This window comes from Bombina bombina, chromosome 2 (genome assembly GCF_027579735.1).
Source record: "Bombina bombina isolate aBomBom1 chromosome 2, aBomBom1.pri, whole genome shotgun sequence".
NCBI classification, from domain to species: domain Eukaryota; kingdom Metazoa; phylum Chordata; class Amphibia; order Anura; family Bombinatoridae; genus Bombina; species Bombina bombina.
In genome coordinates, this window is record NC_069500.1 from 601,305,245 (window position 1) to 601,319,374 (window position 14,130).

The window sequence follows — 14,130 nt, forward strand, 5'->3', positions numbered from 1 at the left end:
ACCAAAATGGGACTAGATCAATACCTTGTGTTGTCTACTTTAAAAATGTATATAGTTATCATAGCTAAAGCAAACAAAGGTTCTATTTCTTTTTAAAAGGAAATCTGGTATTAAGGGCAAGTTTTTCTGTGAAATTGTGATTAGAAAAGGGGTTAAAGGTTGTATTTATGCTTCTAAGTTATTTACCCTACATGAAAATAAAAAAAATAAAAACTGTGTGCAAAATATATGTCTTAAACTAGTTAAAACCCTTTGAATATTGTTTTACTTAAAGGGACACTGAACCCAAATTATTTCTGATTCAGATAGAGCAGGAAATTTTAAGCAACTTTCTAATTTACTCCTATTATCAAATTTTCTTCATTCTCTTTGTATCTTTATTTGAAATGCAAGAATTTAAGTTTAGATGCCGGCCCATTTTTGGTGAACAACCTGGGTTGTCCTTGCTGATTGGTGGATAACTTCATCCACCAATAAAGAAGTGCTATCTAGAGTTCTGAACACAAAAAAGCTTAGATGCCTTCTTTTTCAAATACAGATACCAAGAGAATGAAGAAAAATTGTTAATAGGAGTAAATTAGAAAGTTGCTTAAAATGGCATGCTCTATTTGAATAACAAAAGAAAAATTTTGGGTTCAGTGTCCATTTAAAAGGACATGAAACCCAAATGTTTTCTCTCATGATTCAGACAAGGCATATGATTTTAAACAACCTTTCATCTATTATCAGATTTGTTTCATTCACTTGGTATTCTTTGAAGGAGCAGATATGCACTAGTGGAAGCTAGCCGAATAAATCAGGTGGCCAATAACAAGAGGCATATATGTGCAGCCACCAATCAGCAACTAGCTCCCAGTGGTGTATTGCTGTTCCTAAGTCTATCCTGGTATGCTGTTCAACAAAGGATACTAAGATAACAAAGCAAATTAAATAGAAGTTGTAAAGCTGTTTAAAATTGCATGCTCTATCTGAACCATGAAAAATGAACCCCTTCAATGCGCATGAGAAGGCATTCTCGTCATACACATCGCTACCTGATGAGCCCTTCTCTAGTGATGGGGGAGTCGCCAAAAACAACGTTTGATTAGTGATCCCCCTCACTACAGGCCCAGGGTCGTCGATGGTCTAGAAGGCAGCATGGGAGTGCCGGTGACGTCACCACGTATGTACATGGTGATGTCACAAAGGGGGCAGAACCAGGAAGCTCACTGTAACTATAAGGGAGATGGATTAGGGGAGGTTCTTCAAACCCCTTGATCTCAGCTCCCATAGCAACTAAAAACCCTTTAAGACCCCTCATTTGAAAGGGAATCCCCTGCAGAACTGAACAAAAAGATCTTTTAAAAATAAAGGAAAAAAAATTAACACATGGGGATTTGTTTGGGAATGGCTCATATGTGCAATAAAAAAAAAGATCTGGTATGTGTAGAGACTAGCGTGGCACTTTGGCCATGTTTTCCTGGACACTTATGAGTTACACATGCTGTAGGGTGTCCAGGAACGAACATGTATTGTGCTGTTCATCAGTTTTCATTTGATGTCCGGAGGCACAATACATGTTCCGCCCTGCTTACCCTGCAGCATGCGTAACTTATAAGTGTCCAGGAAAACATGGAAGAGGTGGCAACCCTAATAGAGACACCTAACAAAGTTTATTTTCTAGTAGAAAAGTCCCTCTCTTGTAATAAAAAAAAATTATATAAATTTTGTTTGTATAGGCAGGTGAACACTGTGGTAACACTGAACTCCTTGCAAGAAAAAAAAAGTACTTTTATTTCTGTTCTGAACAATTGGGCCTCTCTAATCTATATTATAACCCCCAAAAGCCCCTATTTCTCATGTGGCTACACATGACGACTATTTAGTAAGACGATCACAGTAATAACTGTGGTCACTAGGCCATTTTTACAGTTTTTGCCACAGCTATCTCATATGCCATCAATTATAAATGTAATAATGGTATATTGTGAATCTACTGCGCCTGCTGGAAAAAAACTGAAATATAAGGTTTAAATATAGGTAGAAAAAAAAATCTCAAAACTGGCTCAGCACTGGGGTGAAAGCAGCAAAAGGGTTAAAGAGATATGAAAAAGTGCTCCTTTTCATATAAAATATGTTAAAGTATATAAAGTATAAATAATGAGAAACCAATCATGTTAAACACCAGCAACAACTGGTTATCTTGCTAAATAAGCATTTACCTTATATAGCTGTAGTAACTCTCTGCAGCTAGATAAGGGGACTACCATTACAGTTCTATTGTCACATGGTTTTGCCGCAAAAGTCCTCTACTGAGCATGGACAATAAATTGACAGCAGCTAGAACAGATATATCCAGCAACCACATCAAAATAAAAGCTACCCCATTCCTTTCTGTAGAGACCACAGTCGCCTTGTAATGCTTTAACAACACATATATCAATGTGGGGCCCAGCTGCACACAGGTGGTACAGACCCTTAGGGTACTTCTGCTACTCACGCCTGTTGCCCTCACCCCTTGGGGTACTCTTGATGCTCACGCCTGTGGCCCTCACCCCTTGGGGTACTCTTGATGCTCACGCCTGTGGCCCTCACCCCTTGGGGTACTCTTGATGCTCACGCCTGTGGCCCTCACCTTGGGGTACTCCTGCTGCTCAGACTTGCTCTGATTCTCAGAGACATCTGCTGCTCAAGGGTGGCCCTGAACATGGGGGGGTGCCTGCTGCTCATAGGTAGCCCAGAACCTCAAGGCCAACAGCTGTTCATCAGTGGCCCTGAGCCTTGTGGGTGGTTGCTGCTTACTAGTGGCCCTGACATTCGAAGCACCTGCTGCTCCCACTGACCCTTGGGGCATCTGCGGTTCAGAGGTGGCACTGATAATCAAGATTACTATCCACATGGAGACCTTGACTCTTGCGAAGAATATCCCTCACAGGTATACTTGAACTTTCAGCATTAATACACTGTAACTCCATACATAAAAAAACATAACGCTTACAGCTGGGAGAGGGAATATTTATAGCGTATAGACTTTAAATATTGGCAAAGAGTTCTACTGTTACATTATTTGTTGCTATTAGTAAAACATTTTCAGAGTGACTGTTGATCATCACAAGTGACTGAGCCCTGAGGGAATACTTCTCAGGGGTCACACAAAATGTAATACATTTGCTGAATACATTTCTAATTTTAGAAGTTCACTTCTACCACCTATAAACTTTAGTTGTCAACCCAAACATACTACCCCGCCCCTCCGGTATATCTCACAGAAAGTTCTCCATCTTGATCCTCACGATTGACCCCTCCACAAATTGTCGGTACTGATCCTGTCTCCCTAGAAACGATCTCAGACCGTCCGATCTCTTCTTAGCCGGAGGCGCTGTCATCTTATCCTATTTTCCCCAGAGCCCTCACCAATCTGCTTTCCCTCTGTAGAAATTTCAAAGCAAGTAAGCAACCTCTGACATCACGATCAGAAAATCACTCAAGCGACCATCTTTAAGTCTGGCAATGCAAATCATTTCTTATTTACAGTGCATTTTATTGAAAAATATGCATACAGCGATGTTATAAATGGAAATCAAAATGCTAAATTTATTAAAAAAATAAAATAATTTCCCATAAATTAATGATGTAAGTCATAAAAAGAAACGCAATAACAGCAATTGCCCTTATGAGGAAGACTACAGGTGAGGCGCAGGCGTCCAAGATCATGTGACAAGTGCATTTCTGGTAACACTGTAAAATAAGCGAGAATGTATGGCGTTGTTTGCAATGTAAAAAATGTAGTATGACTATAAAGAAAATAAACAAGCTAAACCACAATAATCTTCTCTTAGAGAAGACGTAATGATTTTATTTACTATGTTTTCTGCCGTACGTATATATATTTAGAGTGAAGGCACGTTTTGCTCACCTTTTCTAGAAATTACGTTTATGTAGGCAATTACTAAAATTAAATGGACAGAAAACTTAATTTTTATCTTTCATGATTCAGATAGCGCTCTCAATTTAAGCAACTTTTTAATTTACTCCTATTTTAAAAAAAATTACCCACCGATCAGCAAGTGCTACCCAGGTGCTAATCCAAAAATGGGCAGGCTCCTAAGCTGTGCATTCCTGCTATCAGACATCCCAACCTGCAAAAAAAACTAGTTTCAGGGAGGTGGCTTCACCGGCTACTGCGCTGCATGATGCCCCTTCCCTCGTTATATACTCAGACATCCCAACCTGGCTGAAAAAACTAATTTCAGGGAGGTGGCTTCACCAGCTACTGAGCCGCATGTGTGATTTTGAATTTTAGAGGCTATTTGTAATTATGTTTTGTACTCACAGTAGAATCATGTTGATAAGGACCTGACAGCAGAGGTGTCTATCTCCTCCCTCCCAGGGTTGCACTCTCTTTGCCCTCTTTCTCAGTTCTCACTCAGCCTATGCTGCAGCCGATGTTGCCTGCTGCTGATTCTCCTCCCTCAAGAGCCTCCAAACAGCAGGAGGGAGGGTGGTAGAAATGCAATACGTTGAAAGTAAAGACCGACTTGCTGTGATGAACACCTTCCTGCTCGATGATGTCACTGCAACTAAAGGCATTCCTTAAAGAAACACTGTTTTCTGATTTGGGCCACGTAAGATCATGGTATTTGTAGTTTCAGGGAGATTGCATTCCATTTGCGGGCATCAGGGAGCCGCTATTACAATGAGGGAGACTCCCTGAACTTCAGGGAGAGTTGGGATGTCTATATACTGGACACCTGGAAACCCTAAATAAGATAGAGACTTATCATTAACCCCTTAGTGACCGGACCACTTTTTAATTTTCTTACCGTTAAGGACGAGGTCTATTTTTACATTTCTGCGGTGTTTGTGTTTAGCTGTAATCTTACTCTTACTCATTTACTGTATCCACACATATTATATACAGTTTTTCTCGCCTTTAATTGGACTTTCTAATGATACCATTGTTTTAATATCTTATAATTTACTATGAAAAAATGATAAAATATTTAAAAACTTTTTCAAACTTTGATCCCCAAAATCTGTTACACATCTACAACCACCAAAAACACCCATGCTAAATAGTTTCTAAATTTTGTCCTGAGTTTAGAAATACCAAATGTTTACATGTTCTTTGTTTGTTTGGTTTTTGCAAGTTATAGGGCAATAAGTACAAGTAGCACTTTGCTATTTCCAAAGCATTTTCTTTCAAAATTAGCGATAGTTACAATGTAACACTGATATCTGTCAGGAATCCCAGAATAACCTTTCACATGTATATATTTTTTTTAGTAGACAACCCAAAGTATTGATATAGGCCCATTTTGGTATATTTCATTCCACCATTTCACCGCCAAATGTGATCAAATAAAAAGAATCGTTCACTTTTTCACAAACTTTAGGTTTCTCACTGAAATTATTTACAAACAGCTTGTGCAATTATGGCACAAATGGTTGTAAATGCTTCTCTGGGATCCCTTTGTGCAGAATTAGCAGACATTTATGGCTTTGGCATCGCTTTTTGGTAATTATAAGGCTGCTAAATGCCTCTGCGCACCACACTTGTATTATGCCTAGCAGTGAAGGGGTTGATTAGGTAGCTTGTAGGGTTAATTTTAGCTTTAGTGCAGTGTTTTAGACAACCCAAAGTATTAATCTAGGCCCATTTTGGTATATTTCATGCCACCATTTCACCGCAAAATGAAATCAAATAAAAAAAAATTGACTTTTTCACAAACTTTAGGTTTCTCACTGAAAGGAGTTACAAACAGCTTGTTCAATTATGGCACAAATGGTTGTAAATGCTTCTCTGGGATCCCCTTTGTTCAGATATAGCAGACATATATGGCTTTGGCATTGCTTTTTGGTAATTAGAAGACTGCTAAATGACACATCCCACCCCCTGATTCCTCCCTGACCCCCAAAACAGGTCTCTTCCCTCCCCACCTCACAATTGTCACTGCCATCTTAAGTACTGGCAGAAAGTCTGGCAGTACTAAAATAAAATACTTTTTTTTATAATTTTTTTTAATTTTCTATATACAGGTAGCCCTCAGTTTACGTCGGGGTTAGGTTCCAGAAGGTATGGTTGTAAATCGAAACCGTTTTAAATTGAAATCCAGTTTATAATGTAAGTCAATGGGAAGTGAGGGAGTTAGGTTCCAGGCCCCTCTCAAAATTGTCATAAGTAACACCTAATACATTATTTTTAAAGCTTTGAAATGAAGACTAAATGCTAAAACAACAGTATAAACAGTATCAAATAATCACACAACACAGAATATATAATTAAACTAAGTTAAATGAACAAAAACATTTGCTAAACAGCATTATAAACCTAATAAAATAATCACACAACACAGACTTCACTTGCATTTTTCTGCAAACAGTTCTTTCTATGCATTCCAATCTGGACTGATTTATAGACAGGAAGATCTTGTTCCTTTGAAATCTGCTCAATAACTCAGGTCTGGTTAAACTGATTAATTTCAGCTTGCTTGGCTTTGCTGCAACACAAGCGGACAGCTCCACCTACTGGCTATTTTAATCAATGCACTGCTTCTCAATGCTTTTCAATAGAAGTCACATGACTGGAAAAAAAGGTTGTTATTCTGAAACGGTGTAAATTGAACCGTTGTAAACCGAGGGCCACCTGTATTATTCTGCAGTGTTGGATCCCCCTTCAGCCCCCAACCTCCCTGATCCCCAGCAACGATCGTAAGAAGAGGACGCTCCGCACCGGATGTCTTGAAGATGGACCCGCTCCGCGGCGGATGGATGAAGATAGAAGATACCGTCTGGATGAAGACTTCTTGCCGTTTGGATGAGGACTTCGCCGGCTGGATGAAGATGGAAGAGGCCGCCGAGGATGAAGACTTCTTACCGCCTGGATGATGACTTTGCCGGCTGGATGTCCGGACTTCGATAACTGTAAGTGGATCGTCGGGGTTAGTGTTAGGTTTTTTTTAAGGGTTTTTTGGGTGTTTTTTTTTTTTAGCTTGGTGTTTGGGCAATGTAAAAGAGCTAAATGCCCTTTTAAGAGCAATGCTCATCCACATGCCCTTTTTAGGGCAATGGTTAGCTTAGGTTTATTTAGATAGGTTTTTATTTGGGGGGGTTGGTTGGTTGGGGTTGTTTGTATTTTTTTTTACAGGTAAAAAAGCTGATTTCCTTGGGGCAATGCCCCACAAAAGGCCCTTTTATGGGCCATTGGCAGTTTAGTGTAGTCTCGTTTTTTTTTTATTTTGGGTGGGCTTTTTTATTTTGATAAGGCTATTAGATTTATTTTTGATCATTTCGTTTTTTATTTTTGGTAATTTAGTGTTTATTTTTTTTTTGTAATTTAAAAAAATTGTATTTTAATAATTTATTTTATTTTATTGTAATGTTAGTTTTTAGTGTAAGGCAGGTTAGGTTTTATTTCACAGGTTACTTTGTATTTATTTTAACTAGGTAGTGTCATGTTCCGGTGTACATGCATTCAGGACACAGACCCTCAGGGCAGTGGTAGGGATTTGAAGACACCGACCCCTGACCCGGATAAGAGTATCCTGGACGTGGATAGATGATATTCTGTGATTCATAGTTGCTAGAATAATATATATATATATATATATATATATATATATTCTGGCTTCACTGTGACTTAAAGTTAGTTAATAGGAGTAGCTGCAGGATTCAATGAGAGAAAAATATAGCAATGTGGAATGTTCAGGCTTCAGAGTAAACTGGTAGAAGATTGTCACTTAGATGCAAACTAAGGTTTGTTGCAGGTTCACAGTACATAATATTATATAGAGCTGTATGTCAAAATTAAGCAGAGCAGCACAGGTGATAGTCAGGTTGCAAGTTTTAGATATTAATTACTATTTGTGCATATATATGCAAACTAAGGTTTGTTGCAGGTTCACAGTACATGATATTATATATAGCTGTATGTCAGTAATAAGCAGAGCAGCACAGGTGATAGTCAAATTGCAAGTTTTAGGCATCAATTACTGTCTGTGCATATATTGGAGAATCACATGAAAGCTTTTAACTGAACACATAGATGCAGAGTTCTAAATATGTTAACATATTTGTAGAATGATATTTCAGCTATGACAACTTGTAGCAGAGGATAGTTATAAAGTTCTGAGTAAGATGCTGTTGTAAATTAGATAGTGATGATAACCAAAAGTATACTTGATTTATAATAAAGTTCAGAGTAGCAGTGTCCAGGTAACAAAATGGAATTATTTGGATACTTGCGATTTGATGATTTTAAGCATAGGTGATAGGAAAGGCTGTAGCTTGAATAACTTGTTTGAATTCATGCAGGAAACAGTCACAGACCTCTGTTGTTCAGGATCACAACTTCAAAGTTAATGCAAAGCACATTAGACCTGAGAAGGCTTTAAAAGAGGCTGAGGGAATCAGGTGCATGAATGATTAATCAGGCAGGCAAACTGAATGTAAATACTGCCTAAAACAGCATGAGTGTCAGAATCAGGAAAGGCAGTCTTAAAGGGATAGTGACATTAGGCTGAGATATGTTACAGAACCCCCTCCTTAAAGGCGACCTCCGGGCGCCGAATGCAATCCAAAAGGAGAGAGAACAAAAATTATATGAAGAGCCGGTAGTAGGTGTATGGAGGTAATGAGTCCAAATCGGAAATCAAGAAAGGAGGGTTGGAGATCTCTTGAAAAAGTAAAATGGCAAAGCAAAGGCCATGGAATTCAGGTATCAAAAGATCTTGACAATGATGAGAGTAAAACTTGAAGTCATCTTTCTTGTAGTCATCGTGACAATGCATGAACGTGACATACAATGAGCTTCCTACCACAGAAGCATCCTGAGAGTTGATAGGCAGATGTTCTTCATGATAGATGACCATGTACATAGCCAATGAAAAGGCACCCAGTCCTAGACATATGAATAGGCTTTCCTCAACTTCAGAAATAGAGATGCAGCATTCTGGGTTGATAACCAGATTAACCACCTTTGGGTCAGAGATTTGAGTATCCTCAGAATTAACCTCTTGGCTGAGGATTAGATATACTCCAAAAGAAAAAGCTATAGCCACTTCTAACCCAATAGCAGGGCTTTCTTCAAAGTAGGAGATAGGAGTGTAGAGAGCTAGAGTTGACCAGTTCTTGACTTCTTCTGGTTCAATATCAAATGTGTCCTTACTGGATTCAGAATCAAGAGTGTCCTCACTAGGATCAGGTATATGAATGCCCACACCAGGGCAAGGTTCAGGAATACCCACATCTGGGCAAGGTTCAGGAATATCCTCAGGATCAGGTGAAGGAATGCCCACACCAGGGCAAGGCTCAGGAATACCCACATCTGGGCAAGGTTCAGGAATATCCTCAGTAGGATCAGGTGAAGGAATGCCCATGCCAGGTCAAGGTTCAAGTATAGAAAAAGAACCCACTTTAGAGCCAGGAACCATACTCTCTTCTGAGCAGAGGGCAAGGCTTTCTTCAGGGTTCACAAACAAAGAATTTACAAGATCCACTTTAGAGCCAAGAACCATACTCGCTTCTGAGCAGAGGGCATGGCTATCTTCAGGATCAAGTATTATTTTTCCCATTTCTGGGTTAAACAAAGGAATACCCATACCAGGGTCAAAAACAGGAGAGTCCACCTTAATGCCAGGTTTAGTAGTATCATCATGGAAAACAGGGACAGGAATAGCCACTGGGGAATCTTCTTGAAGAACTTTTGTACAAGTTTCAGGGTCAAGAACGTCCACTTGCGAACTAGGTTCAATGTTGTCTTCACAGGGTTCAGTTTCAGGAATTCCTGTACAGGGAACACATGTAGTAGAAAATGTAGGTTGATGCGCAGTATCTCCCAAGGAAAACATTTTCTTAGCTGCAGTAACAAAAGAATTTTTAAAAGGTGGAGTGTACTGAAATATGCCACTCTCAGGTAGATGCGGAGGAATTGTGATACAAGATTCTGACTGAGAGGTTTTCTGGGGTTCAGCAGGTATACTTATTTGAGTTTGAATTTCAGGACTAAATTCTCCAGGGACTACCTCTGGAAAACTGAAAGGTTGTATATCTGGAACAAACTTATCTTTTGCTTCTAGCACAGGGTTTACAGACATTGAGGCAGCACAAGAGGGATGTAAGGAATCAGTAGTTGAAAGCAGTGTTTGTAATTGTAGAGTTTGAGAAGATAAACCATTAAGTGCTTCAAAAACAGACTGATGGCGACTAGAGACAACATCCAGCTTGGTGTGGAGTGTATCATGAGGCAATAGAGGATCTGGCACAACAGAAAATGAAACAGGAGATTCAGGCTGAGTTTCCTCTTTATGCTTCCGATTTTCTGTAGGCAGAAAGATTTTCTTTTTCTTCTTTTTTTTAGAGAGCTTAGATAACTGATATTTCTTCCCAATATGAGGCTTCTTTCTTAGGGTGGTGCCACTGTGGCCTGGAGTACCTTATATCAGGTTGAGAACAGAAATCCTCTTCATCACTGGATGCATAATTCTGAAGTAATAAATCATCATAGTAGTTGAAGGGACCATTTCTCCAAACAGCAGTCTGTAAACCAGATGTCTCTTCTTCCAGCTCTGAATCTTTCCAATCTACAGAATCCATGGGAATATCAGAAATAGGAAGATCAGTATTTCCATGAGAGGTTTCAAGGTTTCATGATGGGAGCTGTCTGTATCATCTATATTGTAAATATAGCTACCAAGGATGTCATTATAGCCAATAGGTTGAGGTTTTGTCTCAGTTTGTGGCGAATTAAAGTTGCGCTCATACCAGTCTAGTGCCAGTTCAGCTGGATCTGTGAAGTCATCCTCCTCGTTGACATATTCAGACTCAGAGTCAGTATCACCAGGATGGGAATCACAAACAGGAGGAGTAGATGGTATTCTGGAACAGTAGTCCTGTCTCTTTAAATCTTTAAAGGTCTGATTTTTTTCTGCTGAATCTATGAATACATCCTCTTCATTTTCATAGTCAGATTCAGAATCAGTTTCACCAAATTGGAAGTCACGGACATGAGTAGATGAAATTTTAGAAAAGTGGTTCTGTCTCTTTAAATCTTTAAAGATCTGATTTTTTTCTGCTGAATCTATGAATACATCCTCTTCATTTACATAGTCAGACTCAGAATCATTTTCACCAAAATGGAAGTCATGGACATGAGTAGATGAAATTTTAGAAAAGTGGTTCTGTCTCTTTAAAACTTTAAAGATCTGATTTTTTTCTGCTGAATCTATGGATACATCCTCTTCATTTAATAGTCAGATTCAGGATCAGTTTCACCAAAATGGTAACCACGAACATGAGTAGAGGATAGTCTAGAATGTGAGTACTGTGTCTTTAAATTTTTAAAAGTATGAAAATCTTCTGTTTTTCCTTTAGGGATAGCTTGGGTCTGAGATAGGTTGTAATTTTTTATTTTCCTTCGAGAGTCGGTGCATCCACTACCACTGCGGATCCCTTTTTTAGGCATTAACTTTCTGTCATGTTCCGGTGTACATGCGTTCAGGACACAGACCCTCAGGGCAGTGGTAGGGATTTGAAGACACCGACCCCTGACCCGGGGAAGAGTATCCTGGACGTGGATAGATATTCTGTGATTCATAGTTGCTAGAAGTTATTGTAGAATTCATGGAGAGTGCAGCATTTGTATACAATATATTCTGGCTTCACTGTGACTTAAAGTTAGTTAATAGGAGTAGCTGCAGGATTCAATGAGATAAAAATATAGCAATGTGGAATGTTCAGGCTTCAGAGTAAACTGGTAGAAGATTGTCACTTAGATGCAAACTAAGGTTTGTTGCAGGTTCACAGTACATAATATTATATAGAGCTGTATGTCAAAATTAAGCAGAGCAGCACAGGTGATAGTCAGATTGCAAGTTTTAGACATTAATTACTATTTGTGCATATATATGCAAACTAAGGCCTAGATTTAGAGTTGGGCGGTAGCCGTCAAAACCAGCGTTAGAGGCTCCTAATGCTGGTTTTTACTGCCCGCTGGTATTTGGAGTCAGTCAGGAAAGGGTCTAACGCTCACTTTGCAGCCGCGACTTTTCCATACCGCAGATCCCCCTACGCCATTTGCGTATCCTATCTTTTCAATGGGATCTTTCTAACGCCGGTATTTAGAGTCGTGGCTGAAGTGAGCGTTAGAAATCTAACGACAAAACTCCAGCCGCAGAAAAAAGTCAGTAGTTAAGAGCTTTCTGGGCTAACGCCGGTTTATAAAGCTCTTAACTACTGTGCTCTAAAGTACACTAACACCCATAAACTACCTATGTACCCCTAAACCGAGGTCCCCCCACATCGCCGCCACTCTATTAAAATTTTTTAACCCCTAATCTGCCGACCGCACACCGCTGCCACCTACGTTATCCCTATGAACCCCTAATCTGCTGCCCCTAACACCGCCTACCCCTATATTATATTTATTAAACCCCAATCTGCCGCCCCCAACGTCGCCGCCACCTACCTACAATTATTAACCCCTAATCTGCCGACCGGAGCTCACCGCTACTATAATAAAGTTATTAACCCCTAATCTGCCTCACTCCCGCCTCAATAACCCTATAATAAATAGTATTAACCCCTAATCTACCCTCCCTAACATCGCCGACACCTAACTTCAAGTATTAACCCCTAATCTGCCGACCGGAGCTCACCGCTACTATGATACATTTTTTAACCCCTAAAGCTAATTCTAACCCTAACACCCCCCTAAATTAAATATAATTTTATTTTAACGAAATAAATTAACTCTTATTAAATAAATTATTCCTATTTAAAGCTAAATACTTACCTGTAAAATAAACCCTAATATAGCTACAATATAAATTATAATTATATTGTAGCTATTTTAGGATTAATATTTATTTTACAGGCAACTTTGTATTTATTTTAACCAGGTACAATAGCTATTAAATAGTTAATAACTATTTAATAGTTACCTAGTTAAAATAATTACAAATTACCTGTAAAATAAATCCTAACCTAAGTTACAATTAAACCTAACACTACACTATCAATAAATAAATTAAATAAACTACCTACAAGTATCTACAATTAAACCTAACACTACACTATCAATAAATTAATTAAATACAATACCTACAAATAAATACATTTAAATAAACTAACTAAAGTACAAAAAATAAAAAAGAACTAAGTTACAAAAAATAAAAAAATATTTACAAACATTAGAAAAATATTACAAAAATTTTAAACTAATTACACCTACTCTAACCCCCCTAATAAAATAACAAAGACCCCCAAAATAAAAAAATGCCCTACCCTATTCTAAAATTAAAATAGAAAAGCTCTTTTACCTTACCAGCCCTGAAAAGGGCCCTTTGTGGGGCATGCCCCAAAGAATTCAGCTCTTTTGCCTGTAAAAAAAAACATACAATACCCCCCCCGACATTACAACCCACCACCCACATACCCCTAATCTAACCCAAACCCCCTTTAAATAAACCTAACACTAAGCCCCTGAAGATCTCCCTACCTTGTCTTCACCACACCGGGTCCCGATCTGTCCAGAAGACCCTCCGAAATCTTCATCCAAGCCCAAGGGGGTGCTGAAGATTGACGTCCATCCTCCGCCTGAAGTCTGGATCCAAGCGGCAGCTGAAGAAATCCATCATCGGGCTGTAGTCTTGATCCAAGCGGGCGCTGAAGAAGTCCATCATCGGGATGAAGTCTTCTATGAAGCAGCATCTTTAATCTTCTTTCTTCCGGAGCCATCATCTTCCAGCCGACGCGGATCCATCCTCTTCTACCGACGCCTACTCGCCGAATGACGGTTCCTTTAAATGACGTCATCCAAGATGGCGTCCGTCGAATTCCGATTGGCTGATAGGATTCTATCAGCCAATCGGAATTAAGGTAGGAAAATTCTGATTGGCTGATGGAATCAGCCAATCAGATTCAAGTTCAATCCGATTGGCTGATCCAATTTATTAGGGTTTATTTTACAGGTAAGTATTTAGATTTAAATAGGAATAATTTATTTAATAAGAGTTAATTTATTTCGTTAGAATAAAATTATATTTAACTTAGGGGGGTGTTAGGGTTAGGGTTAGAATTAGCTTTAGGGGTTAAAAAATTTATTAGAGTAGCGGTGAGCTCCGGTCGGCAGATTAGGGGTTAATACTTGAAGTT

At 39.0% G+C, this 14,130-nt stretch overlaps 1 protein-coding gene across 1 annotated transcript in view; it reads right to left on the reverse strand.

Annotated features, from left to right (window-relative positions):
* Positions 1 to 3,449, reverse strand: part of SMC5 (structural maintenance of chromosomes 5) — a 515,710-nt gene extending 512,261 nt beyond the window's left edge. The window contains exon 1 of the mRNA XM_053702514.1: positions 3,247 to 3,449. Within this exon, the coding sequence (XP_053558489.1) occupies positions 3,247 to 3,365 (119 nt within the window). The 5' untranslated portion in view covers positions 3,366 to 3,449. The remainder of the gene's footprint in view (positions 1 to 3,246) is intronic.
* Between the last annotated feature and the right edge of the window lie 10,681 nt (positions 3,450 to 14,130).